The sequence below is a fragment of the Humulus lupulus genome, chromosome 1 (assembly GCF_963169125.1).
Source record: "Humulus lupulus chromosome 1, drHumLupu1.1, whole genome shotgun sequence".
NCBI classification, from domain to species: Eukaryota; Viridiplantae; Streptophyta; class Magnoliopsida; order Rosales; family Cannabaceae; genus Humulus; species Humulus lupulus.
Window position 1 is genome coordinate 40074806 of NC_084793.1, and position 27494 is coordinate 40102299.

Consider the following 27494-nt stretch of genomic DNA (forward strand, 5'->3'; position numbering starts at 1 on the left):
GAGCGAAGTTGCCACGCTCCGGGAGATGGGAATCTTGACAGTAAGCTGAGGTATGCAGCTTGGAGCCAAGAGCACATGAAGGTGGGAGCTCTTATACCTTTGAAGTCCTTTTTGAAAGGATTCTTGAATTTTGTTGGACTGGCTCTCTTCCAGCTCAACACCAAATCTTACAGGGTTCTGTCCGCCCTGAGGTCGCTATACCACAAGATGAAGTGGGAAGGACCTTCACCTGAAGAGATCTTATATCTATTTTGTCTGAAAAGCAATCCCTCCCGAGCTCGGGGAGGGGACAACTTCTATTACCTTTCGAGCTATCCCAAGGAGCCGAAGATCTTCGGGGATTTACCCAATCATCCACCAGACTTCAAGAATGCCTTCTTCTAGATGGATGGCCTAGCTCCATCCCGGTACTATTCGTTCAGGAGAATTCATAAGCATCCTAAACTTCTTTCTTTTTTGTGCTCAAATTTTGTTTAGGCTCGTGCTTAGTTAAGATGTGTTTATTCCTCCAGCCAACTTCCACCGTCCTACTCCCACCAAGGAGATGAGAGAGCACAAGGAGGCTCTGCTCCAACTCCCTTATGGCAGGAGGTCCCTCTCTTATCTTCTGCATGAAGACAAACTCCGAGCATGCGGCCTCCTGGAGAAGGATCAGTCTACATCTGACTGGTCCAATAAGAAGTATGACTAGTGGGATCTCGTGCCTCTACCAACCGGCAACCTTCCTCCGAGGAGAAATTCAAGGCCTCCATCTCTAGCTCAGTGTCGTGGGGGTCCGCAATTGGGGAATGAGGTCAACGATGAGGCCTCGAGCTCGGGCTCGGATAAAAGAGGCACATTCATCCTTAGCTCAGATTTGTGGTCCCCCTCACTACTAAAGCATAAACCCGATAGATTAATATTATGTGAGGACGATAGGAACCATTTCTATGTATGGTCTTGGGTAGATGAGAGGGTACATAGGTTCAATAGCTGGCTCGGGAAATATGACACCATGTATAGCCTGAACGAGGTATGGAACAGAATAGTCATTCAATATGGGACTAATGACTATAGGGACCTTTTGAGGTTGACTTCCACCTATAGGGAAGGTACTCCCCCGCCTCTTCTGAAGATGGAGGAATTACTTGGTCGCCGAGCACGAGCTCGGGGGAGAGTTCCAGTTAGGTTTCTCTCCACTTGTCTTTTCATTCCTTGATTGATTGCATCATGCTAACTTATTTTGTTTTGGGATATCTCATAATGCGATGTGAATGTGAAGGTGATGTGGACTCCGACCTTAATAGCATACTGGTCAGCGGCGGAGCTCAAAGGAGTAAGCGCCTGAGGGGGTTGCGAAAAATAGACCGACCTGCTAAGGTCCTTAAGAGGACCGAGAAAATGCCTCCTCCCTCGGCTCCGGTCGCTCCGAGCATAGTTTTGAGTCCACCTGATTAGGCTGAGACATACTCCTTAACCTCCTACTCCTTCTGCAACCCAGGTCAATCCCACACTTGGACCACCTCCGAAGAAACCCTCGGCCTCAAGAACACCGCTGGTTTCGATTTCTACTCATGTCAATGAGTATGTGATCAACAATGCAGCTGAACCCCACTGGGTTACGCTAGGCTCGGACGTTCTGTCTCGGGTGGGCCAGAGTTTTGGTAGCTTCGACGCCCCTCACTAGCAGTTCTTGAGCAATGTCCGAGATTGCAACACTCTTTATGAGAAGAGCATCGAGCTCACTGCTGTGGTAATCTTTCTTCTCTCGCTACTGGCTATATTTATACTTGGTCCATGTGCTAATTTGATTTCTTTGTATGCCAGACTCTTGCTGTCTATGCTCAGCTTAACTATAAGTTGAACAACGAGGTCCACTCGAGTATGTCTCTTGCTCAGGAGGCGAAGGATCTCCAACTCAAGCTGAGTGACAAGCTTAAGGCCACAAAGGCAAAGGTGGAGGCAGGAGCTGAGCAACTAAAGGCCAAGACAGCCGAGCTTGAAAAACTGAATGCCCAGCTCGCGGAGCTTGAGAAGGTGAATGCTCGGGCCGCGGAGCTCGAGAAGATCAATGCCAATCTTGAAGAAGAGAAGGCTGTCACTTTCGAGATCATGGAGGGTGAAAAGACTCGTCTTCTTGAAGAGTTTAAGGAGAAGAAGGATCGGGCAGTCGACCTGGCCATGTACAGAATCTGGGCCAACAACGTCGACCTTGACACCAGCTTCTTAGGCCCTCTTGAAGCAAAGCTCGTGGCTAAATGGCAAGCTTGACTTGATGAGGAGGAAGCTGCTCGGGATGAGGCAGAGGGAACTAGGGATGATGCTGAGAAGGCCAAGGAGAATGCTCCTTCTTCTTAAATCTGGCCTCGGGGCTGCGTCCCTCTGAATATCTTGTAAGAGTCTTTGTGTTTGATTTTTTACTTTTTATGCCCCTGGGGCTAAGATAATTATGTAGCTCGTGGAAGAGCTTATGATATATGAAATACCATTCTTCACTTTATTTTAATATATTCGCTTTACATTTCTTGGGTCGAAATATTTCGTGCATTTTATATTAAAGTGTCATATATGCATGTTTATTCATACAAACATATGGTGGATTTAAGCTTGAGGTTCAATGCATTTATGCACAATTTGCTCAAAATATCCGTATCTGACCTCGTTATTTATCAAGGTCGGAGATTACTTTTACCATGCACCCGAAAATACTTGTATGTTGTGTAATGCAAATGGTTTAGTTATATCTTACTTTTTTTAGTTACTTTTTCTCATCCTCAGGTAGCTCCTCGTGGTTATGAGGTCGAAACTATCGTTTTGCAAGATACTCCAGCCTTGATCTCGACTTAACGTGAAGTGGGTTTATGTTCCAACTTACTGTCAATTAGTTTTAGCTGGTTTGTTCCAAATCTATTAAGGTCGTGTTTGGTTTGTAATCCATACACTTATATTTTTAATCTAGTTTGCATATTTGGTTACTTCCAAACATTTTTATCTTTTGATAATTTGGTTATGTCCAAACTTTCTTAGCTCGTGCATTTAGTTACATCCAAACACTTATATGTTTTTGATAGTTTGGTTATATCCAAACTATCTTAGCTCACGCATTTGGCTATATCCAAACACTTATATGTTTTTGATAGTTTGGTTATATCCAAACTATCTTAGCTCGAGCATTTGGTTATATCCAAACACTTGTATGCTTTTCGTATATGCTATTTTATTTTTTCAAGCTGATGGTATATGTACCACTAATGTCCCCTTAATATCCTATGAGTGTGACCATAGGTAATTTAATTAAGAGAGATTGCAAAAAATACAGCATATTAAAACGAAATCAAACTTTATTCGAATAATTCAATAATAGGAAAATAGTACAGACAAACAACCATGGTTATAGGCGACATCATTCCTACACTATTAATAGTAAGGTCGTAGATGTTCGCCATTCCATGCTCGTGGTACCAAACTTCCATTCAATCTTGCCAACTTGTATACGCCGGGTCAGATGACTGATTCTATCTGGTAAGGTCCTTCCCAATTTGGCCCGAACACGCCAGCTGTTGGATCCCGTGTCGCCAAGAATACACGCCTCAGCACCAAATCTCCTACGCCGAATTTTCTATCTCGAACTCTTTTATTGAAGTACCGGGTAGCTCGTTGTTGGTATGCAACATTTCTTAGCTGAGCTTCGTTCCTTCTCTCCTCAATCAGGTCCAGACTTTCTTCGAGCTGGGATTGGTTCGAGGCTTGGTCATAAGCGAAGGCTTGAATTGTGGGAATTTCGACCTCGATTGGTAACATAGCCTTGCAACCGTATGCCAGAGAAAATGGGGTGTGCCCTGTTGAAGTACGGGCCGTGGTTCTATATGCCCATAGAACTTGAGGCAATTTTTCAAGCCATTTTCCTTTAGCTTCTTCCAACTTTTTCTTTAACAAACTCTTTAGGGTTTTATTTACAGCTTTAACCTGGCCATTCGCCTGGGGATGGGCCACAGATGAGAAGCTCTTTATTATCCCATTTTTTTTCGCAAAAGTTGGTAAACAGATTGCTGTCGAATTGAGTACCATTATCGAACACAATCTTCCTTGGCATCCCATATCGGCATATGATGTTCTTCACTACGAAGTTGATGAATTTCTTCGAGGTGATTGTCACCAAAGGTTCGGCTTCAGTCCACTTCGTGAAGTAATCTACGGCGACTACTGCGTATTTCACTCCGCCTTTGCCAGTCGGCAATGAGCCTATGAGGTCGATTCCCCAGACTGCAAATGGCCACGGGGAGGTCATCATAGTTAACTCGGAGGGTGGAGTTCGAGGAATTGTGGCATACCATTGGCACTTATCACACTTCTTGATGTAGTCGAACGAATCTGTTTTGATGGTAGGCCAGAAGTATCCCTGGCGCATGATCTTCTTGGACAGACTATGCCCCCCAGTATGGTCTCCACAGAATCCTTCATGAATTTCTTCTAGGATTTTCTTAGCCTCGGGTGGGGTCACACATCGGAGTAGCGGCATGGAATATCCTCTTCTATATAGCCTTCCATATATAATGGTATACCTTGGGATTTGATACATCAGTTTTCGAGCCGTGGTCCGTTCTTCTGGGAGAGTGCCAGTCTCAAGGTATTCAACTATCGGAGTCATCCAGGTTGGCTCAGAATTGATCATGCAAACATCTTCCTGCTCAGGCTCGATAATACTAGGCTTCATGAGATGTTCGATTGGCACGACATTCAGTTCGTCCGCCTCGGTAGAGGTAGCAAGCATGGCTAAGGCATCTGTGTTCAAGTTCTGTTCCCTGGGGACCTGTTCTATCGCATAGAACTCAAAATGCTCCAGTGTTGATTTTGCCTTTTCTAAATATGCAGCCATTCTCGTACCACGAGCCTGGTATTCTCCTAAAATTTGATTAACCACTAGCTGGGAGTCACTATAGCAATGTATCGCTTTGGCTTTGAGTTCCTTGGCTATACGGAGCCCTACCAATAAGCCTCGTATTCTGCTTCGTTATTCGACGCAACGAAGTCAAATCTCAAGGCAGAGTGAAATTGACTTCCTGTTGGGGTGATCAGAATTACACCTGCTCCTGATCCATTCTCATTGGAAGACCCGTCAACGTAAAGTTTCCACAGCTCACGGGCTAGGCTTATAACTTCATCATTGGTCACTCCGGTGCATTACACTATGAAGTCTGCCAAGGCCTAACCTCTTATGGTCGTCCTCGGATGATAAGTGATCTCGAACTGTCTGAGTTCAACGACCCATTTCAGTAATCTACCTGAGGCTTCTGGCTTGGACAAGACTTGTCTTAATGGTTGATCGGTCAGTACATGGATGGGGTGTGCCTGGAAATAACGTCGGAGCTTTCGAGATGAGTGGATTAGGCTGAGAGATAACTTATCCATCAAGGGATATCTCGATTCTACCCCCAGTAACCTTTTACTGACATAATACACAGGCCTTTGAACTTTCTGTTCTTCTCATACGAGTATTGCGCTAATGGCGTGCTCGGTCGTAGCAAGGTATAAGTATAGAACTTCTCCCGTGATGGGTTTTGACAAGATGGGGGGTTCTGCGAGATGCTTCTTGAGCTCCTAAAAAGCCAAGTTGCATTCCTCCGTCCATTCGAACTTCTTGACTCCCCTCAAAAGGTTGAAAAATGGAAGGCAACGGTCTGTAGATTTCAAGATAAATCCACTTAGCGTCACCATCCTGCCAGTCAAACTTTGGACATCCTTATGCTTCCGAGGTGAGGGCATATCAATTAGAGCCTGGATCTTGTTTGGATCTGCTTCTATTCCCCGGGCATTTACAATGAAGCCTAGGAATTTTTCTGAAGATACTCCGAAAGAGCACTTCTGAGGGTTGAGTTTCATGTTATACCTCCGTAACACGGGGAAGCATTCTTCGAGGTCATCAACATGGTTATTGTTATGTTGAGATTTAACTAACATATGGTCAACATAAACTTCCATGTTATTACCTATCTGTTCGGAGAACATCATGTTCACGATTCGCTGGTAAGTGGCTCCAGCATTCTTGAGCCCGAATGGCATGACGTTGTAGCAATACAGCCCTTGTCTGTTATAAAACTCGTATGCTCTTGGTCAGGGGCATGCATGGCAATCTGGTTATATCCAGAATAGGCTTCCATGAATGACATAAGTCCATGCCCTGCCGTGGCATCCACGAGCTGGTCGATCCGAGGTAAAGGGAAACAGTCCTTGGGATAGGCCTTATTGAGGTTCAAGTAATCAATACAGGTCTGCCATGTCCCGTTAGGCTTCGGGACCAGAACAGGGTTGGCCACCCAATCCGGGTAAAAAGCGTCCCTGATGAACCGGTTTGCTTTAAACTTGTCGACTTCCTCTTTAAGGGTCATTTTCATGTCGTCATCCTATAGTCTTCGCTTTTGCTGCTTCGGAGGGAAGCTTTTGTCGATTCAATGTATGGCTCACCACATTCGGAATTATCCCTATCATGTCCGAATGTAACCATGCTAAGACATCCTGGTTCTTTTTAAAAAGCGAATTAATTGCTATTTCGTTTCTTCGGGGAGGTTTTTCCCTACCTTTACTGTTTTCGGGGGGTCTGCTTCTTCGAGCATGACCTCTTCGAGCTCCTCCAATGGCTCGAGGTCAGCTCTATCCTCTATTCTTGAATCGATTTCTTCGTCTATTTTGAAGACTATCTCGTCCTTATTCTGAACAATGACGAGCGTTTGAGCGTTCGTCTGCTTCTTTCCTCTAATGGAAATCCTATAGCATTCCCTCCCAGCTAGCTGGTCTCCCTTCAGTGTCCCGATGCCACTAGAAGTCGGGAACTTGATGGCCAAATGCCTCACAGACGAAACTGCCCCCAGCCCTATTAGGGCGGGTCTCCCGAGTAGCACGTTGTAGGCTGATGGCAGGTCCACTACTACGAATTCCATCATCTTGGTTGTTGAGACTGGGAAGTCTCCCAAGGTCACAGGGAGTTCGATGGACCCCATACAGGCAATCCCTTCTCCTAAAAAACCGTACAATGTCGTTGCACATGCCTTTAGGTCACGAAGCACGAGTCCCATCTTTTCTAAGGTGGCCTCATAGAGAATGTTCACTGAGCTCCCATTATCAATAAGAACTCAGTGAACCCTCTTGTTCGCGAGCGGAAGAATGATGACCAGTGGGTCGTTGTGAGGAAATTGGACATGGGACGCATCATCCTCAGTAAAGGTTATAGGTTGATATTCAACCCTTTGGTATTTCGGAGCTCTGGGTTTGGGTTCATAAGGGGAGCCGTCGCCAGTTCTTAGCTCATTCACGTATCTCTTTTGGGCATTTTTGCCCGATCCTGCGAGATGAGGCCCGCCCGAGATGGTTACAACATCTTCTCCATCAATCGGAGGGGGTCTCTCGTCTTCCCTTGCTCGGGGATTGCTGTTTTGGACAGGCGGCAGTGCAGTTGTCCTCTGGCTGGTAAAAGCCTGATTATTGTTCTGGTTCCTGACATACTACCTAAAGTATCCTCTCGAGATCAGACCTTCGATCTCGTCCTTCAGTTGCCTGCACTCATCAGTAGTGTGTCCAGTATCTCTGTGAAATCTGCAGTATTTACTAGAGTCTCTCTTGGATTTTTGGTTTCTCATGGGGTCTGGACGTCTGAAAGGGACTTGGTTTTCATTATCCAGGTAAATATTCTCCCGAGACTCATTGAGCTCGGTGTACACTTTGTACACGGAGAAATATCTTTCCCCTTTCTTCTTCTTTCCCCCTTCTGCCTCGGGGTTACTTCCTTCATTCTTTTTTCTTTTGGAAGGGTTTTCTGCAGGGGGTTTCGAGGCTGATGGGTCCGCCGAGGTCAAGGTAGAGTTTACGTTTGTTGTTGTAGTTATGGGCTGAGAGGTCATATTCAACGTTGACCTCGCCTCTTCTACATTGACAAACCTCTGAGCTTGCCGATTAAACTCGATTATGGACCTCACAGGCTTCCTCGGCATATCTTCCCAAAGGGGACTTCCTAGCAATACCCTAGCTCGAACGACCATTAGATGACCGCTGTCGTCTACATCACGAGCTCGGGCGACTTCTAGATTGAATCTTGTAAGGCAGCTCTTCAATGTTTCATTTGGTTGTTGCCAGACATTGGTCAGAGTCGATGCCTCGGGACTTATTCTGATCATGGCTCTAAATTGCTTCTTGAAATCTCTCGACAACTGATCGCAAGAAGTAATTGAATGCCTCTTATATTTTCCGAACCAGTTTTTTGCTGGTCCTGTAAGCGAAGCTGGAAATAGCATGCATCTAAGCTCGTAACCCACATTACTTGCTCTCATAATAGTGTTAAACGTACTTAAGTGACTGTACGGGTCGGATTTCCCTTCAAAAGGTGGGACATGAGGAATCTGAAACACCTGAGGAAACGGAGTGCTAGAAATGTGGGGAGCAAATGGCTCGAACTCCTCATCAGACTCTTCGTCCCAATCCCGACCTTGCTCATTCTATAAATGCTCTTTCTAGTTGTTCAATCCTCTCCTGGACTGGATCCACGGGGGGTCTTACCTGAAATTGGCTATCGTTGATCACAATTCCAGGTTCACGCCTTCGCATGGGATCCTTCCGCCCATTTAGGCGATCCCTCAGGTCTGGGTTCGAGGGGTTACCGCTACCCCGAATTTGATTCAGGTGTTTCCGTAAGTGAGGGTGGTCCCTTTGGTTCCCAGTATTTCTGCGTCATTGATCATACATACTGACTGATCTAATGTCTCCTGAGCCTTCGCTGGCGAGGCTCGCTGCATGGTTGTTTCGAGACGGATCCTTTTCAGGTTGTCTCGTCTCTATAGTGTGAGACCGAGACATTTGGCTTCTCGCAGGCTGGGCGCCTCTCCGTTCTCTGGTAGTTTCTCCATTCCCCTGCTTCCGTCCAGCCCGCCTTTCCCTATCACCCTGAGTCAGTTGTGTGTTTCTCCGAGGCGGTGAGGGATATCTTATTTGCAATGGAGGGTGTCGTATGGGTGATGGTGGCTGCCACCCATTTCGAGGTCTGGAAGGTCCCAAGTTTGCCTGTGTTGGCTCGGGAACGTTCTGCACGTTACCAGGATTCTGAGTCCGAGCCGCTGGGGGGGCTCGGTTATTCCCAGTTTCAGCTGGTAACTCGATAGTCGAATTAACAGGAGATCTAGCCCGGGTGTTCCTTCGGGGCCTTGTGGGAGCAAGTTGTTCTGCCGATGGTGGAGGTTGCTTTGTTCTCCTTGTGGCAGCATTTTTGCAAGGTCGCCCACGAGGCCTGCGGAGAGGAACATGAACGTCCCACGGAGGTTGGGGCTGAGATGCATGTGCCTCCGTAGCCAATCTAGCTAGCTCCTCGTTACGCTTCTTGGGCTCCGCCAACTGCTTTCTTAACTATCAGTTTTCGAGTTCCATAGTGGGGACATATCGCTCAGGATTATAGAACATGTCCTCATAGGCTTCTTCGAATGACTAGACTCAGATTCGTACTGCTTAATCCTCTCAATGAAAGCACCAAACTGTTGACGCTGTTTTTCATCAACAAGGTTTTTACGTGGTTCAACAGTTAAATCTACCTAGTCCACGAGTCTATGTTATTAAGGCTTGGAGTTTTCTGGAAATCCTTCAAAGATGAATTACCCAGAGTTTTCTCTCAAGATATCAAAAGACACCCCCCCCCCCCCCCCTCTTTACAAGTGTTCATTCCCACATATTTCGGGAAGATTTCATTCCCACATATTTCTGGAAGATATTTCTGCACATTAATTTAAGCAATTATATTAAATGTTGTATCTCCTATTTACAAGGAAACGTCCCCTGAAGACCCGGAAACGAATAACAGACTTGTTAATATCCCTTCAATGTTGGGATGTTACAATAATAAATATCTTTAGACGTACAGAATGTGTTACATCAGATGACTCATCAAATCTCCGAAGTCAGCAACCAGCATCGTGTCAGTCAAGGTTTACAGACAGGTTACGAACTTGCCGTCTTATTCCAAAACCTGCTCGGAGCAGATAAATTCTATCGAGGCTGTCATGATTCGAGCCTGCACTCTTTAAGCTCGGACTATTCAATCTGAAGGCACTCGGTAACGGATGTATCCTGATGCTATGCCTTTCGATCCTGGAAAGAATCTTGTGGTTACATGTCTTCGAGATTGCCATCTTGCCTTGGAGGTTTGACAACTGGACATTAAACATGTGTTTTATATATCTCGAGCTCATACTTGACGAGTCCAGCTTTCGAGGTCATAATTTCTAGTCTCGAAAACTGGGTGTAACACTACCCTATAAGTGTTCGATGTGCTTGATGGCGTACACACCACAATCTCCACTGTGAACGAAACATAAACTGCATTAGTAACAAAATTAACATAGAATTTAATTTAAAAAACTTGAATAATAACTAGAATTTTGATTACCTGACTTTGGTTTAGGGTACTGAGTCAACTGGCATGCGGTTCACCTTGAACTCTTTGTATCTTTTAGCTCCAGGTGGAATCGTCAACCGAGGGTTGTCCTTGAAAAGATGTGATTGCAATAACAGTGATGGGAACAAAGTAGACCGTGCCTTCATAAATGATTGCGGTTGTTTATCACTTATCACCGTCACATCTGAATCATAAACAGTTAGAGTCCAAGTAGAAATGGATGCTTCAACTGCAAACCAATGCACATGAAGGTAGTTATGGCACCAATATATAGTGTCTACTCCCTTCCACGATGCCAGAAATTGATTGTCAATGCCCGTAATCATTGACATCATATCCGAATCCCACAAAAACCTTTTCTTATCCTCTTCCTTGGCATTTGGATATGCATCATAACGGGCCGATACCACTTGTGATAACATAATATTCATCACAACAGCATCTTTCTGATACGCCCCGGGATAGAACTGGCGACACCTACATAGCATATGCTTGGCCGCATCAATATGCTGCAAAAATAATAGGAAAGCAATTGTTAAAACATATGCCTCTACCCATCGAACCCCTATCAAACCCAATTTGATGCTACTAGGACCAAACCATCTACCTCTACCCATCGAACCAACATTGAACCCTATCGAACCCAATTTGATGCTACTAGGACCAAACCATCTGCCTCTACCCATCGAACCAACATCAAACCCAATTTGATGCTAATAGGACCAAACCATCTGCCTCTACCCATCAAACCAACATCGAACCCCTATCGAATCCAATTTGATGCTACTAGGACCAAACCATCTGCCTCTACCCATCGAACCAACATCGAACCCTATCGAACCCAATTTGATGCTACTAGGATCAAACCATCTGCCTCTACCCATCGAACCAACATCGAACCCTATTGAACCCCTATCGAACCATTGTTTGGAAATACATACCAGATAAAAAATATTAAAAAAAATTACTTACCCCATCCTCGATCCAAAATTATGGTGTCTTCAGCGTCAGAAACCAACTTAGACTATGCACACCAGTTTGGACATCCCTCTTCGTCTTGTTCGGAATATCTCCAAGCAACCACTTGCCGACCATCCTGTACTATGTAACAAATGGCTTCTTCAGAGGGTCGAGGACTAATGGCACATCATTAATCACATCCACACGAGTTTTCTTCCTGGTTGGGTCAGTGTAGTCTTCAAATTGCTTAGGTTTGCGTCTTGCATCTTTTCCTCTTGGCCAATTCAAACTCTACCCCAGCAACATCCCCAAGTTCTATAATAGCAACACCTGGATCTTAGGATCTGTTGTGAGTACTATTGGGGGAGGAGTGCCTATGTCATGTACGACAAAATCATCTAGGAGGTCAAGTGAGTCGGATTCAGAATCATTCTCTATCATGTCTCTGCGAAGATCTTGTACAAATGTCAAGATCTTATTGACAACATCCATGATGACCGCCTGGTTCTGTAGGACGGTATCCTGACGACTCTCGACTCGCTCCAACCTCTCCAACACCTCATGTAAATCAGGTTGATCAGGACTGGGGTGTACCGATGGGGTCGGGGTCGAGGTGTGGGGTCGATGGGGACTGGGGTATCCTCATCATCAGGGCCAGCATAACCAAAAATATTGGCTGCCTTCGCAACCTCAATTGCTATCTCCGCCGCCTTCTCAAAATCAATGGGAGTTTCTGCCTCTTCTTCTTAGCCCAACCCAGGATACAAGGGAGCATCACCCTCAGCCAGAGCGCTATAATAATCTATCTCTGAAGGTCGGGGCTTCAACATGGACAACACAATCAACTACATCAAACACAAAGTATTAAGTTAGTTTGAAACCACCAAAGAATAATGTATTTTGACATAATATAGAAGAACTTACACTCATCTTCTTGAACATCGGTGCAAGGTCGGCATTAGAAATAGGACGCTCCTTATTGCTCGACCAACTAAGCATCCTCGGAAACCAGTTTCCATGGTTAATACCATACTCACGTGCAAACTGCTGGATGGCCTCGTATGCCCAATACTGCAATGCAGGGACATAACCATACAAACTGTATTTTGCTTCTTTTTGTTTCCCCTTAACTTCCTTCTTCTTCTCATAGTTCCTCTTCTAATGATGCATGTCTTTTTTACATGCATCCATAAGCTTGTTAAAAGACACCTTCCCCCATGGGTAAGTAAAGAAGTACTCAGTGTCCTCCACCATCTTCAGCGAATCTATCTAGACATTTAACTTGCCCTCTCGTGCAAGTAAAACCCCATCAACAACGAAACATAGGCCCAACTTGTAGGCATCTTCAACTACAGTGCAATTTTTTAAAGCAGCCTCCAAATGCATTATCTTCACCGTTTCTTCATCATTAAAGTACTCATTGATTAAGCGGTCACTAGTCAAGTGTTTCTTCAAATTAGTCTCAGATGGCCCGGCACTTAAGTTCAACCCTGTAACCAAAGCAAACTCCCCTCTACCAAATCTACAGGGTCTAGATCCCAAATGGAAATGCAACTCATCCTCTTTGTTGCACTGGATCTTGCGCAACATTAATTGATGTATGAGAGATGCAAAGAAGTCCAACTTCTCAACCACGAAAAACAGTTTGAAAGGGGATTCCTTCACCCTTTCTATCAACCTAAGCTCCTCAAACTTGTCCTTGATTGTTTTAAAGTAACCATTACCCCTGTATGTGAATCGACTGGGAAAGTGATCTGTTAAGGGAAAAAGAAACTTCAGCATCTGCAGAAAAAATATATAATACAGTTAAACAGAATCACATGAAAAATCCATCAATAACATAAATGAAACCATCAAACCCCTATCGAGTACCCATCGTACCGAAAAACTAGACATTTCCATAAAAAAATACCCCATCGAACCACTACAATATTACGTTGTACCCCAAATGGCCTACCCTATTGAACCCAAACAATACCCCCATCGAAGACCCATCGAGTATGCATCGAACCCCCTAAATGCCTACCCGATCGAGCCTATATTGAGAATGCATGGAACCCCCACCGACCATGCACCAGGAACCCCTAAGCCCCACCTTATCAATCCAACCTCGAGCATGCATCGAACCCGCTCCTGGAACCCCTACGACCCACCCTATCGAACCCAACAAAATACCCAACCCATCAAGCAAGCATCGAATCCCCATCGAGCATGCATCAAATCCCTCAATCTTAAACCTGGAACCCCTAATAGGCCTACCCTATGGAACCCAACCGAGCATGCATCAAACCCCCATCGAACATGCATCAAACCCACATAAACATAAACCTCGAACCCCAAATGACCTAACCTATTGAACCCAATCAAGCATGCATCGAACCCTATCGAGCCTAAACCTGGAACCCTTAACGGCTTAACCTATCGAGCTTATTGAGCATGCATCGAACCACCATCGAAACCCCATCGAACCACCATCGAGAAACCTTACCCGAACAACAAAAATACCCAGACTTCACTCTCAACATACCCACACTAATCCATATATTAACCAACCAGATTCAAACCCGAAACCAGACACAAACACACAAACAATCCTAAAATCTAACACTACAAACACAAATTGAATGTAATAAAAAAAATAAGAGGTTACCTTTTTAATGTTAAACGAGAGGGACGATATGAGCTCGCGGAGAAGGAGAAACTCGAACCTCTATCGAACATGGGTTCTGGTATAGATTGAGAGTCGCGAGAGGGGGACGAGTCGTGATGAGGGGGAATTACTCATGGGTTTTTTATGTGAGATTGAGAGACGAGGGACGAGAGGGCTGGCGAGAGGGAGAAATGGAGGCTTCGACGGAGGTGACACGACGGTGAGACGGAGGCTTCGACGGCTTAGACGGCGATGGCGTTTTTGGCTGCTTTTAGGTGAGTCGGGAGGGGGAGATGAACCAAGAGAGTGAGAGAGAGAAAGGAGCAATCAAAATTGGGGGGAATTTTGTCAGGGGTATTTTGGGAATCTTCTAAAGAATTTGCATTATTTTGAAATGATAAAAATGTCTGACATTATTTTTAATTACAGCCCCCCATTAGGCATAAAAACTCAAATTTCCCTCTTAGATTCTCATATTCTCCCCACAAGCCAAAACACCACCAAATTCCTTTGTCAATTAATTCTCTTCTCCATACAAAAATACTTGTAGAACCTACTTTAGCCTAGAGCACATCTTTGTTCGATCAGATAGTAGCTAGCTTTAAGAATTCAACTAACTAAATAAGAAAACGTTCTTATTAATCTCCAAATTTACTTACTAAGAAATGCCTTATTAAACATCTTGATATCTCTAAAGCCAAAATCACCTTTTGATTTTGGTGCACAGAGACTTTCCACTAACAGGAATGTAACATTTTTTTTCTTCAAATGAACCCACCAAAATTTAGTTGACAAACTATGAAGATCTTTAATAAGATTCTTTGGAAAGAGAAAACATCCCGTGGTATAAGTTGGAATTGCCTACATTATGAATTTTATCAATTTTGTTAATGGTCACATTTTTCCTACAATAATTAGGGTGTGTTTGGAAAGTCATTTTGTAATTGGAATTGGTTGTAATTCAGAGTGATTAATCAATTTACGTGTTTGTTTGAAAATGTAATTACACAATAACTATGTAATTTGAAGTAACTAAAATGTCACAATTACACTATCTAATTCTCATAGCCCCAATGAGAATTGAGTGTAATTACTAAGAGATTTTTTCAAAAATATTTTTTTTTGTGTTTTTTTTTACTTTTTTACGGTCCCTGCTTTTTTTTTTAAAAAAATACTACCTTGGGTCTGATTGGTTTGTGATTGAAAAACAGTAATTTTGAAAATCATGATTCTGAAATGAAAATCTGAATTCAATTACTGAAAATATATTTATGAAAATGTGATTGATTCATTTTCTGTAAACTGTTTTTTAATTTAAAAAAATTGAATATGTGATTGGTAGAATATCTGAAAATATAACAGTATCAAAATATGTGATTGATTAAGTTGAATCTCAAAACTATTTTATAACATTTTTAAACAAATATTGAATAATATTAAATTTTAATTTATAAAAATAACTACATTCAAAATAAATTATAAAATTAGTACACCTATTAAATTCTTAATAATAGTAAATATTGTATAAGTTTGTATCTATTTTAATTAAAATTTCTTAAAATATTATAATATATAGTGTGCAATTTTGTTTTCAAACATTTAATTTAGTAAGTCAAACACTTGATGTGTCTTGTACACAATTTTGGTGGATCAATATCTATATAAATATATATATATGTTTCTATACATATATTACACAAACATATTAAGTAAACCCCACTAAAAAAATAGTTTGTTCATTGATGCATGGTTATTGATAATTACAATGCTCCAGACTTAAATATGTCTAAACCTAATTATAAACTCTAAACTGGTGGTCATAGGTTGTCTAAGTTGCAAATGAAAACCATTGAAGTTTCAAATGCAAATGCAAGAGCTTAAGCTAAGAACTAGTGACTATACATACACCATCCTTTTCAAGCTTAGTCAATTCATCAACATTAAAAGAAGACTTGTTTGGAATAGCATAAATGCATCTTTGCACGTTCTTGACCACCACACAACCACTATGATATGCAGTATCCACTTTGAGATATATTGAAGCAAATGATGTAATTTTTGTTTTCTTTCTCAGCTTTTGTTCGAAGAGGCCACAGTTAGCAAATTCTCAACTATATGGGGCATTATAACAACTCAAAATATTAATGCATCACATCTAATATGAGAATGGGAATTACTTCTGATACAAAATAAAAACCAGAGACTGGAAAAGAAGAAAACACTTTCTAATTAGGTTTCAGAAGATTACAATCTGATTCTTATATACAAAAAGAGAGCAGATAAATCTCAACAAGAAAATGACAGCAATAAGGTCCTAACAAAACATGAGGTAGTGCCACCACTACTAACAACTAGTAGCCATGCAGTACAAGGGAAAGCAGATAACAAAATAGGGAAATAAAATAAGATAACAGTTATATAATTAATAAAACTTAAAAAGAAAGAAGATAAATCAATCATTTACCTCATAAGATGTATCCAGAAGCTAGAGTTTTTCTTGACTTCTTGTAACTAAATATAGGATAACCACTCTTGAAAAAAAAAAAAACATATGCAGTATAATCATAGTTATAAAAAGACAATTGCAGCTGAAAATAGCCTAATGAAAGCTATAGAATGTCACATGTACTTGAATTTGGTATAATCAAAGCCATATAATGGCAATAATACCTTAACATAACAAAACTACCGCTATAAATGGGCACCAATAACTGATATAAATTGTATAAATAATCAATATTATCCACTTGAGGGAGAACGATTATAGCCGGTGGCTTAAAGAATTAAATAACTAAAAATAATACTAAAACAACAATAGAAATGGAACACCCTTCCATGCTTCATACCCAAAAGAGATGTCCTTCTGGTAAGAAGGGTGCAAAGGGAGATGAGATAGGATTTGTATTACATCCAATAATAGAGAGTATCAAATAGGCAGCAACTATGCATGAAAAGTACGAAAATTATAACTTATTAAAACAAAAATAATATAGAACAAGAATGTCCCCAAATATCATACCCAACATAGTTCGAGAAAAGAGAAACATGTTTTACAAATTAGATACAAAGAAACAATAATCTTGGCACCAAAAAATCTTTGAAACTATCTAGAACAATGAGACTAAATTCCTATGGTGTCATTTTACAATATATAATTTCCTAGCTATAACACATTAATAGACCAAAGCCAGCAAGCCTAATGTGTGTAAATATATATATACACAATTATATCAGATGTAGAAAGTGAAGAAAAAGAAAAATATGAAGAGAGTCTCTTATTATTCTCTTCCACAATTAATGACAGAGGAACAATATAATCACATGTAACTAGGCTTGAGAGTGCAATATGCATTTAGATAATACTGTGTAGATCTTCACTTAAAGATCTGGAGCCACTTAATTTCCTCTCTTTTTTTTAATACAAACAATTAATTTGAAACGAAATTTGTAGTATAAGTGATGCACTTGAGCTAATCTCCTAATTAATTAAGGGATGCACTTGCAACATACTATTGCAAGGAGATAGACAAAAAAAAAAAAAACAAGCCCAAGTACAATCATCCACATCAACATCCCAGCCAACTCACCACACGGAGATGATCAATATCCCCTTCCATTAAACCCAGAAGCCAACCACCCAAACAAGTTAGAGGCAAAGCATATTTTACATATATATATATATATATATATCTATATATATTTAGAATAAATAGTGATACCTCATATGTGGGTGTGGCTAATGGCAAATAAGATGATTTGATCAGGCGTGCAGGTGAGGCAACAAGTCGGTGTGCAGTTAGTCAACCATTCACCGTCAATGAGGAGGAAGCTCAGTCCAAATGTGGAGAGGAGGAGAGCAGAGAGGGAATGAGAGAAAGGATTTGATTTTAGAGTTTTGGAAAGTAATTTCCCAAACTGCAGAAAACGTGATTTATGCGTTTTATTTTTTACAATAAAAAATCTGGATATAGATCAGGATTTAATTTTTAAAAACACCCAACCAATCAAACTATTATCATGAGTCCCACAGATTTTAAATTTTCAAAAACATAAAATTGGATCCGGGTAGGATACCAATCAGCCCCTTAAGTTTTCAGAAAATACATTTTTAAAGTTTTATATTTACAAAAATACGGTGTCAATAAAATAACTAAGAAATAACTAAAAAACAACAATAAGACAACAATGAAACATTAACCCTATTTTTTTAAAAATCAAAATATATATGCAAACAACTAAACAACAAAAAGACAACAGAACAACTATAAATAAATTTAAACAAGTAAAAACCAACATGAAAACAACTATACATAAAATCTAAACAGCACAAAAACAACAATAAGACAACAACTAAACATTAACTCACTGCATACTACACACATTTAAAAACAACAAATGAAGAACAACTAGAAGTCAACCCATTGCATACTAACATGTTTTTTTCATAAAAAAAAAATCAAAATATATCTGAAACAAATAAACAACAATTAGACATCAACACAACAACAGAACAGCTATATATAAACTTAAAACAACTAAAATCAACGTGAAAACAACTATACATAAATCTAAACAACTAAAAAACAATATGAAAACAACTATACAGAAATATAAACAACTAAAAAAACAACCCAACAAATATTAAATATAAACTAAAATAAAAGAATTGGGCATAAATAAAAGAGTTTTAAAAACTGATTAAAAGTTGAACAAAAAAAATGGGTACTCTGTTTCCTAATTGAAATTGGTACAAGTAGCCCAAAATTGGCCCAAATTATGTACAGATCTCAAAATGTAGGCCCAAAATAGATCTTCCGCCCACCTAGAATTGAACAAACAATATTTATTTCTTAAATTTCAAGTCTCTCCCTCTCTCTCAACTCTGACTTCTCTCTCTCTACACTTTGAATTTTGTGGAAATTAGATCTTGTACCCATTTTAAATAATACACTTTAATTTTTACCCACTATTTTTAATTTTTATTTTAGTACCCAAATTTTCAATTGATGTACCCATTATACCCCTTCAATTACATGTTTTTTTTTTTCTCCTTAAACACACTACAATTAGAATGTATTTCCAATTTAACTATAATATGACACATATAATACACATTACAACAACACTTAGAATCATGTGCTCAAATAAGGGTAATTTGGGAAATCTCATTATAATAATGGGTAAACTTCAACTAAATATATTTAGTGTCTAGTTTTAGTTAACTACTCCTAAAAATGGGTAGTTCTCAACTTTTCCCTTGAATTTTCAAAGCCAAAGGTCTTTCTCTCCTCCCTTTCTCCGTCTCACTGGTTCAGAAACGCGATGGTGTTCTACTTCAAAGCCAGACCAGAGGCCGACGACTATACAATTTTCATGGGTCTCAATAAGTACGAGAACGAAGAGCTCATCAAGTACGATTTCCCCTAAGACATTTGGTAAAATTTCCTTCTTCTATTTCACAGTTTTTTCTTTTGCCTTTGCAACTCGTATAGGTTATGCCTTCTTCATTTGCCAATGACAAGGAAGTTTCCCAGTGACGACAGCCCAAGGATCGTCTTCTTCAGTTCAGGGACCGTTGCCTTTCGACAGCCCAGGATCGTCCTTTTTGCCTTCGGTTCTATTCGAGTCAATGCTAAGCCAAGTTGTGGGATTCGAGTGGCCTTGGACGGTGATGCTTCTGGGTTTGGTCAACTCTGATGTTGGCACAAAAGAGCAGAAAGCAATATGAGTCGTAAAATTTACACTTTCATCGTATAAAAGTAATTTTTTCTGTGTCACCGTCTATAAGTAATGTTTTTATTAAAATTAACATTTTGTGTAAAATTTCCACCTACTAATTATTATTAATTTTAAATAGTATTTATTACATAATATTATTTTTCTCTATAATTACTAATTATTTTGTTAAACATGATAATAAGAGTTCCTAAGTAATTAACCATTGACATCCAAACACACATTGTATATAAAATACAATTTAATTACTCACATTACTAACCTAATAATTACACAATTATTTCCAAATAGGGACTAAATAGTAAATATTAACTTATGTACGAGGCATTTCGGTTATTTATCAAAGTTGATGGGCCAATTCAATTTAGGAATTTTCATAAAGAAAAACTCCATACTGAGACTGTATTTAAAGTTGAAATTAAGGCAGGCCAAGACAAGCCAGGCCAGCGAGAGTTGTTTCTTGCAGCCTCTCTTCTCTTTCGTATAAGATTGATCAAATTGAGTTGCTCAGATCGTAAGTGTGCCAGGTTTTTTGGACTAACAAGTGTCTGCAATGGATACAGCTCTCATGACGGAGTTTCTCAGGAAGTCCGGGGGTGCTGCCGTTATCGACGGCGGACTCGCCACAGAGCTCGAACGCCATGGCGCGGACCTCAACGATCCTCTCTGGAGCGCCAAATGCCTTCTCACTTCCCCTCACCTTATTCGCGGGGTACCCTTTCTCTCTTTTATTTTTCTTTCCTTTCCTTTCCTTTCATTTCCTTGCCTGTGTCTGTGTTTGTCTGTTTTTTCTTTCTTCATGTGTTATAAATTATGTTTATTCATAAGCTTGGACCCAAAAATTAAGGATTAGTGAATTTCGATAACTGGGTTATTGTTGAAATTTCCCATTAGGAATTATCTAAATGGGATTTTTAATGTGCCAAAGTGAGTTCAACTGTTTCACATGGCATTTTAGGGAGTTTCTCTGTCTTCTAGCTGGTTTAGTGAGTGTACCTGTGAACAACGGCTGCAAATTCTGCAGTGAACTTATGAACTCAATATAAAATTATATGGATATACATGGACCACTAAGTGGGATGCTTTTTTGTCTTGTTCGGCATTATATATTTGAACTTGTTTCTTTTAGAGGTTTCATCATTTAATTTGGACCACCATATGGGCATGCTTCTGACACATAGCTACACTGTTATGGTATCACAATCACAAATTAAAATTTTAGAACAAAGGTCTAAACCAATTTGTTGCTATGTAGAAATTTGTCAGTGGTGCAAACTAATTACTGCTGTTTAGATGTAAAAATAATGGTTGCTTGATTGGCAGGTTCACCTTGACTATCTAGAAGCTGGCGCAGATATTATAATCACAGCATCTTATCAGGTAAGCTCCTTTAACCAGATATATTCGCTTGTTTCATACTCCCTGGTACTTTTGCATCAAATTACATATGCACATGCACACAGGCCACAATTCAGGGTTTTAAAGCCAGGGGCTATTCGAAGGAAGAAGGCGAAACCCTGCTCAAGAAAAGTGTTGAAATTGCCCTTGAGGCTCGTGATATCTATAATGAAAAGTGTGCAAGCTGTCCTGGTGACATTGTAGACAATATAATTCTCAAGCATCGGCCAATCTTAGTTGCAGCATCTGTTGGAAGCTATGGTGCTTACTTGGCCGATGGGTCTGAGTACAGGTATGTGAAGTTGCTTCTTAAACTCAATGCATCAAGTGTTTTCTGCATGAGATTGGAAATGTTTGAATTGCAACAAATAACACTTTTTTTCCTTGTGTTGTGCGCCCCTTTACAGTGGAAATTATGGTGATGCTATTACGCTAAAAGTTCTGAAAGATTTTCACCGAAGGAGGGTCCAAGTCTTAGCTGAAGCATGTCCTGACCTGATTGCTTTTGAAACAATTCCAAATAAATTAGAAGCTCAGGTGTTGATCGAGAGCCTATTTGAAATTCATTAATATTTTAGTTTGAGGAACTTAATGGTTTTATGGAAGGCCTAAACTTTGATCATGATGGTTTATGTGGTTCTTGATTTTCTGATGATGCAACCAAGTGCCAAATATTTTGGCTAGGAATGATGAAAGGAAGTAAATATATGATCATTAGCTGTGAAGGAATGTTCTCATTTACCTGCTTGACTTTGTGTAGGCTTTTGCTGAACTCATGGAGGAAGAGAACATTAGAATTCCTGCATGGTTTTCCTTCAACTCTAAAGATGGTGTCAATGTGGTTAGTGGTGACTCATTTGTAGAATGTGCGTCAATTGCTGAATCATGCAGTAAAGTTGTTGCCATTGGAATCAACTGTACTCCTCCAAGATTTATTCATGGACTGATATCATCTATTACTAAGGTATAATCTTCAGGGCACAATTAATTTTTTGAATAAATTGTAAAGTTAATATCTACTTGTCAGAGTGTGGCTACTCCCAATCAGGATGAAGAGAACAAAATAGTGATAGCTTTTCTCTCATACCTCAACTGATGTACACACTTAATTTCATCATAAGAAAAGTTATTTCAATTAATTAGCTGTCATCATCACCGTTTCCATTGTCTTTTTTTGTTTATCTTAAGAAGGATCTTAATACAGCATGGATAAATCCCCTTGAATCATGGGAATCAGTAAAAATTGTGTTGCTTATGCAATCTTTGGACTCATATGTTCTTCAGCGGAAAAAAGTTATAATTATGGATTTCATGATGATATCTTTTCAAGTCCTTTTATTTCCAACAAATTAACAATGTCTTTTCTTGATTACTTTGTCATACTTAACATTGGCCTCTGGATTTCGTACTTATGTAGTTTTCGTATAATTACATCAGGTGACTACAAAGCCAATACTTGTATATCCAAATAGTGGTGAAAGTTATGATCCAATTATAAAGGAGTGGGTGGTAAGTTCATTTCCTTTCTGGTGGCATGGTTACTACATGGAAGCTTACAGATTGTTTTCCTGTAAAATTTGTCACCATAAATTTGGGCACCAACAATTGCAAGTAACAAGTATTTTCTTTGCAAAACCAATCCATAAAAATAGCATGATTTTTCTGTTGCAGCAAAATACAGGAGTTTCCGACGACGATTTTGTTTCATATGTAAACAAATGGATCGATGTAGGAGCTTCTCTTGTGGGAGGCTGTTGCAGAACAACTCCAGAGACTATCCGCGGGATCTACCGATCTTTTTCTAGTAAACGAGGGCTTAAACAGAGCGACACCATTTCAACTTGAAGAAGTAGAGACGAGCGGCAAGGACTTTCTGCTGGAAGCAAAGCTGTTGAGAAGTAAAAAATGTCCTGTTTGGGTTGGAAGTTGTGGCAGGAAACATGATAGAAGAAGCTGAGGTATTAATGAATCTGCCATAAGCAAATGGGCATTACCCGCTTGTATCAAATTTTGAAGCCAACGCAATATGAATTGGATACATTTTGTTTCCTTTCTAAGTCTTTATTACTGTTGTAACCAATAACAATATTATCTAAATTTTCTTAAATTGTTATATCATATGACTATAATTTATCACGGCTCATAGCTTCACATAGTTTGTTCTTTCTAATTCTTGACCTACTCTTGCCACCTTAACCTAAAAATAAAATACAAAAATACATACATACATACATACATACATTATCATATGGTACAAGAAGCAACATCAAAGTCGGAGTAAATTTAGAATGTGTGGTTCGGCGATTAAAATTTCGGTGAATGCAAAATGCATATATGTCAAAAACATTACACTTTTCTGAGCCTAATATCCAAGTTCACCGAGCCCAATTTTATCTCAACTTAAGGCTCGGCCACCATCCACACTCACTGCGGCAGCCTCAATCTCTCTCTTCATCCTTCTCATAACTCAATCTATTCTATCAGGTCAGCCGCCTCAGTCTATTCCTCTGCCTCCTCCTCCGCGGCTGCGCCCCACGACCACGAAGTGAAACATGTACTTTTTAATCTCTTTTCTTTTATTTCACGCGTTGTTAAAATGTTCATTACTAATATTTTCTTTTAGTAAGTTTGCATTGGTTTCAATTCTTATAGACCGCTTGTTTTACTTCTGTTAATTTTTTTTAGGTATATTGTTAGGAAGCTGTGAAGTCATGAATGATTTTAGTGTTGAGATTAGCAGTGACCTGGTTAATAGCCTTGCTGACAATGACGATAAGTTGAAGAAGAACATTAAAAGAACTAGAACTATGTCACCATGGGTGCCTCAACAACCTCATACCAAAACAAACCAGAAGCAGGTTTCTGATGGTTTTGAAACACACAAGGGATCTAGTGCTACAAGATGGCCACTTCAGCCTCTGATGTTCTTGCCGGTAGCCCCTCCTGCGCAATCTACGCGTGCAGAGATGGATGCAATTCGATCAGTCCTTCAAGAGAGCGAGCGGGTTGTGGAGAGGTTGTAGAAGTAACACAAAGAGCAAAGGGTCTCTGTGATAAAGAGAGTTCAAGCTACCCTACCACAGCCATTGCCTTGTGTTGCTGAGAATGAAACTTGCTTGGTTTGCTACAAAGATCATCTCAAAGAACCTCTGATATGCCCTAATCTTGTTCAGTTAGTATTTCAAAATATTAACACATTAGATGTGAAGCTTTCCCCTAGGAAATTTGAAAGTACGCACTACCACTAGTGTTAGTGTACCAGCCCCAATTTCAATACTTAATATTGCAATTTCTAAGTCAAATGAAAACAAAACTTGGTCCTTTATCGTCAACTAACCACTTTTATAAAATATCATGTTTCTCTTAATCAACCGAACCTTGAACTTGTGATCTGAGTTTGTGCCATTATTTATGAGTTTGAAGTTTAATGTATTTATCCAATAAATTGTAGATCCATTCTATTCGAATCCCCTAATGGATCTCTCATTACACAATACGCATGTGAAGCTACTAGCTTTTGACCTCATCTCTCTCACCCGAATCTCCTCAGACTCAACTTCTTTCTCTCGCCATGGGTTCCTCCCCTCGCGCGTTGAGACCCTTGGCGTCGTAACATTTTGTGACCTCAAACCAGGAAAATTTCTCAAATTCATTATCGATGACGGTACTGGTTGTGTCGATTGCGTCCTTTGGCTAAACCATCTGACCTCTCCTTACTTCGCTCGTCAAAATCCTTCAAATGTTCAACAAATTGCTGACTCGGCTAGCCATTTTGCATCGGAGGTGCGACTCGGTGCCGTCGCTAGAGTTCGTGGGAAAATCACCAAGTATCGAGGTTTGGTTCAGATCACTGTCTCAGACATCGTCGTTGAGAGGGATCCTAATGCCGAGATCTTGCACTGGTTGGATTGCATGAGGTTGGCGCGCGAATGTTATGATTTTTCTAGCAAGTGAGTAGATTTTAATTTGATGATGAAAAATTATAGTTATTGTTATTGTGGATTGAGTTCGAATCCGATTTGGGTTTCACATACATCTTTTTTATAAACCTGAATACAATTTGCACCACTTCGTGTTATTCTTTCCTAAATTAGTTTCTCCTATATTATATGTTTCTTTAATTAATTTCATAAATTATAGGTAACTGCTATGGTGGTGCACATTTTTTTCCACTACTATAGTGAATTTACATTCTTATATATATATATAATATATATATAAATTATGACTCAATTATTTTACATTATGATATTCATTAAACGTTTGCTAAGTTTTCGGAGTATTTTGAATAATTTAAGATACCAAAAATAAAAATAGATTTCAAACTTCTACTTCCACCCTTACCACTCCCAGAATTTACTGAAAAAGTACAAAAGAATTGTGGTAACAACAATAAATTCGGTCGTGTAAAAAAACTAAGTAATAACTTGTCTACTTGTGTAAACTAGAGTATGTGCACTACAATGTTGATTCACCACCACAACTTTTCCCAAAAATTATGTCATATAAATAATTCTTTCTCCCCTTTCGCAATCATCTCACTATTATTTTTGGGAAATTTTTAAAAAAAATATGGCTTTTTAGCCATTTTTGTGCAAAAATATAGAAATTAATCTTTTTATAATATGTATGGAAGAATTTAATTAAGAAAAACTTAATTTATGGGAAAAATTAGTGCATAGGACAATTGAAATTTAAACAAAAATACATCGGCACAATTAGGGGTACAAATGTAATTAACAATACAATAGTCCATATTATGCTCAAGCCTGAAACACGATCAAAAGCTTTTTCCAAAAACAGGAAACTCTCTGCAATTGCTTCCATCTCCGCACTCCCTTCTCCGGCGACAACTCCTGTCTTCGGCGACTTCCACAACATTCGATCAATCCAGGAAAACGTTCGACCTCGGCTTCTGCAAAAAAATTTAACAAAAATATGATCACTTTGACAACTAAAGTACTGATCATTTTCTACAAAATCAAATAAATTCGAACATTCTTCCAATCATACGAGCTGCAATCTTCTAAAATTCCGGCGAGCTGCATATCCACTGCACTATCAAGAAACAAGGTTTGCAAGAAATCGCCTCCTCTGTCAACTCAATTGTATTATCATTTTCTTTTATTTGGAAACTATCTTAAATCTTCTACATAGAACTATAATATTGGCATACAAAATCAAAATTATACATGAACTATTATATTGATTGTAATGATAATGATCATGATCATAATGTGCTTGCTGAAAAACACAAAATTTATAACTAAAAAATTGAAAAAAAATTATTCAAACCCACTGGTTTGGGTACATTGATTAACCAAAAAATAGACAAGAAACAAGAACTCTCAAAATTTTACATCCTAATTTGTCATTATAATAACAAGGATAATTTGATATTAGTGTGAATTTTAACTGCCAAAACATTTAGTAACTTTAGGATAACCAGTTACTTGAAAAAATAATCAATATATTAAACTAAATGTTTCAGTAGAGTATGGGACTACAGATTAAGGAAACCAGTTACCTTGCCACTGGTTTGTGTACATTGATTAACCAAAAAATACACAAGAAACAAAGACTCTAAAAATTATACATTCTAATTTTTCTTTACAATTAAAAAAAATTATTTGATGTAGGTGTGTATTTTTACTACAAAAACAATCAGTAACAATAGGGCAACCAGTTACCCTGAAAAACAGCCAATATATAAAACTAAGTAAAAATTACAACTATATAAAACTAAATGTAAAAACAGTCAATATATGATTAAAAGATTAAAGAAACTTGTTACCCTGCAAAAAAGTCAATATATAAAATTAAGTGTAACCAGTTACCTGCAAAAAAACAATCAATATATAAAACTAAGGGGAAAAACAGTCAATATATAAAAGTAAGTGTAACCAGTTACCCTACAAAAAGCTAAATGTTTCAGAAGAATATGTTATTAAAGATTAAGTTAACCAGTTACCTAGCCCATTTAGAACCAACTAACTGCTTAAAAATTGCCAAATTTTACAGATATGGACAATATTACTTCTTTGGTTCAATATGGAGGCAAGTGGAATGAAAACAACGAGTACCAAGGGTACACAATGACTGTGATACTAATACCACCAAATTGTTCTCTTGACAACTTGGTGAATTTGATAAGAAAGGAGATAAAGGAAAAAACAGCAACTATTGAAGTTTCTTATCAAGTAGAAAAAGGAACACCACCAATGAAGGTTGTAACAGACAATTCAGTGTTGTTCTTTCTGGAAATAAAGAAAAAAGTTGCTACAAAAATAACAGACTTACCATTGTGTGTCACTATAGTTCAAGAATCAAGCAATGAAAATGACA

At 39.4% G+C, this 27494-nt stretch overlaps 3 protein-coding genes across 3 annotated transcripts; all 3 read left to right on the top strand.

Annotated features, from left to right (window-relative positions):
• Positions 1–20170: 20170 nt before the first annotated feature.
• Positions 20171–23285, top strand: LOC133791629 (homocysteine S-methyltransferase 2). The gene is made up of 7 exons (XM_062229549.1): positions 20171–20463; positions 21075–21131; positions 21215–21441; positions 21557–21686; positions 21910–22113; positions 22587–22658; positions 22821–23285. The coding sequence occupies exons 1-7, from the start codon at positions 20305–20307 to the stop codon at positions 22992–22994; spliced, it is 1023 nt and encodes a 340-aa protein (XP_062085533.1). The 5' UTR covers positions 20171–20304; the 3' UTR covers positions 22995–23285.
• Positions 23286–23754: 469 nt separating this feature from the next.
• On the top strand, positions 23755–25115 carry LOC133791634 (CST complex subunit STN1). Its single transcript, XM_062229556.1, has one exon. It carries the CDS (start codon positions 24624–24626, stop codon positions 25101–25103), a length of 480 nt encoding a protein of 159 aa, XP_062085540.1. The 5' UTR covers positions 23755–24623; the 3' UTR covers positions 25104–25115.
• LOC133813756 (uncharacterized) lies at positions 23861–24172 on the top strand. The gene has a single exon (XM_062246879.1). The coding sequence runs from the start codon at positions 23861–23863 to the stop codon at positions 24170–24172; it is 312 nt and encodes a 103-aa protein (XP_062102863.1).
• Positions 25116–27494: the final 2379 nt, after the last annotated feature.

Coding starts and splice junctions, on each gene's coding strand:
- LOC133813756 (XM_062246879.1), top strand. CDS start 23,861: ATGAATGATTTTAGTGTTGAGATTAGCAGTGACCTGGTTAATAGCCTT.
- LOC133791629 (XM_062229549.1), top strand. CDS start 20,305: ATGGATACAGCTCTCATGACGGAGTTTCTCAGGAAGTCCGGGGGTGCT. Junction 21,132..21,214: donor TAATCACAGCATCTTATCAG/GTAAGCTCCTTT, acceptor ACATGCACACAG/GCCACAATTCAGGGTTTTAA. Junction 22,114..22,586: donor TGATATCATCTATTACTAAG/GTATAATCTTCA, acceptor TAATTACATCAG/GTGACTACAAAGCCAATACT.
- LOC133791634 (XM_062229556.1), top strand. CDS start 24,624: ATGGATCTCTCATTACACAATACGCATGTGAAGCTACTAGCTTTTGAC.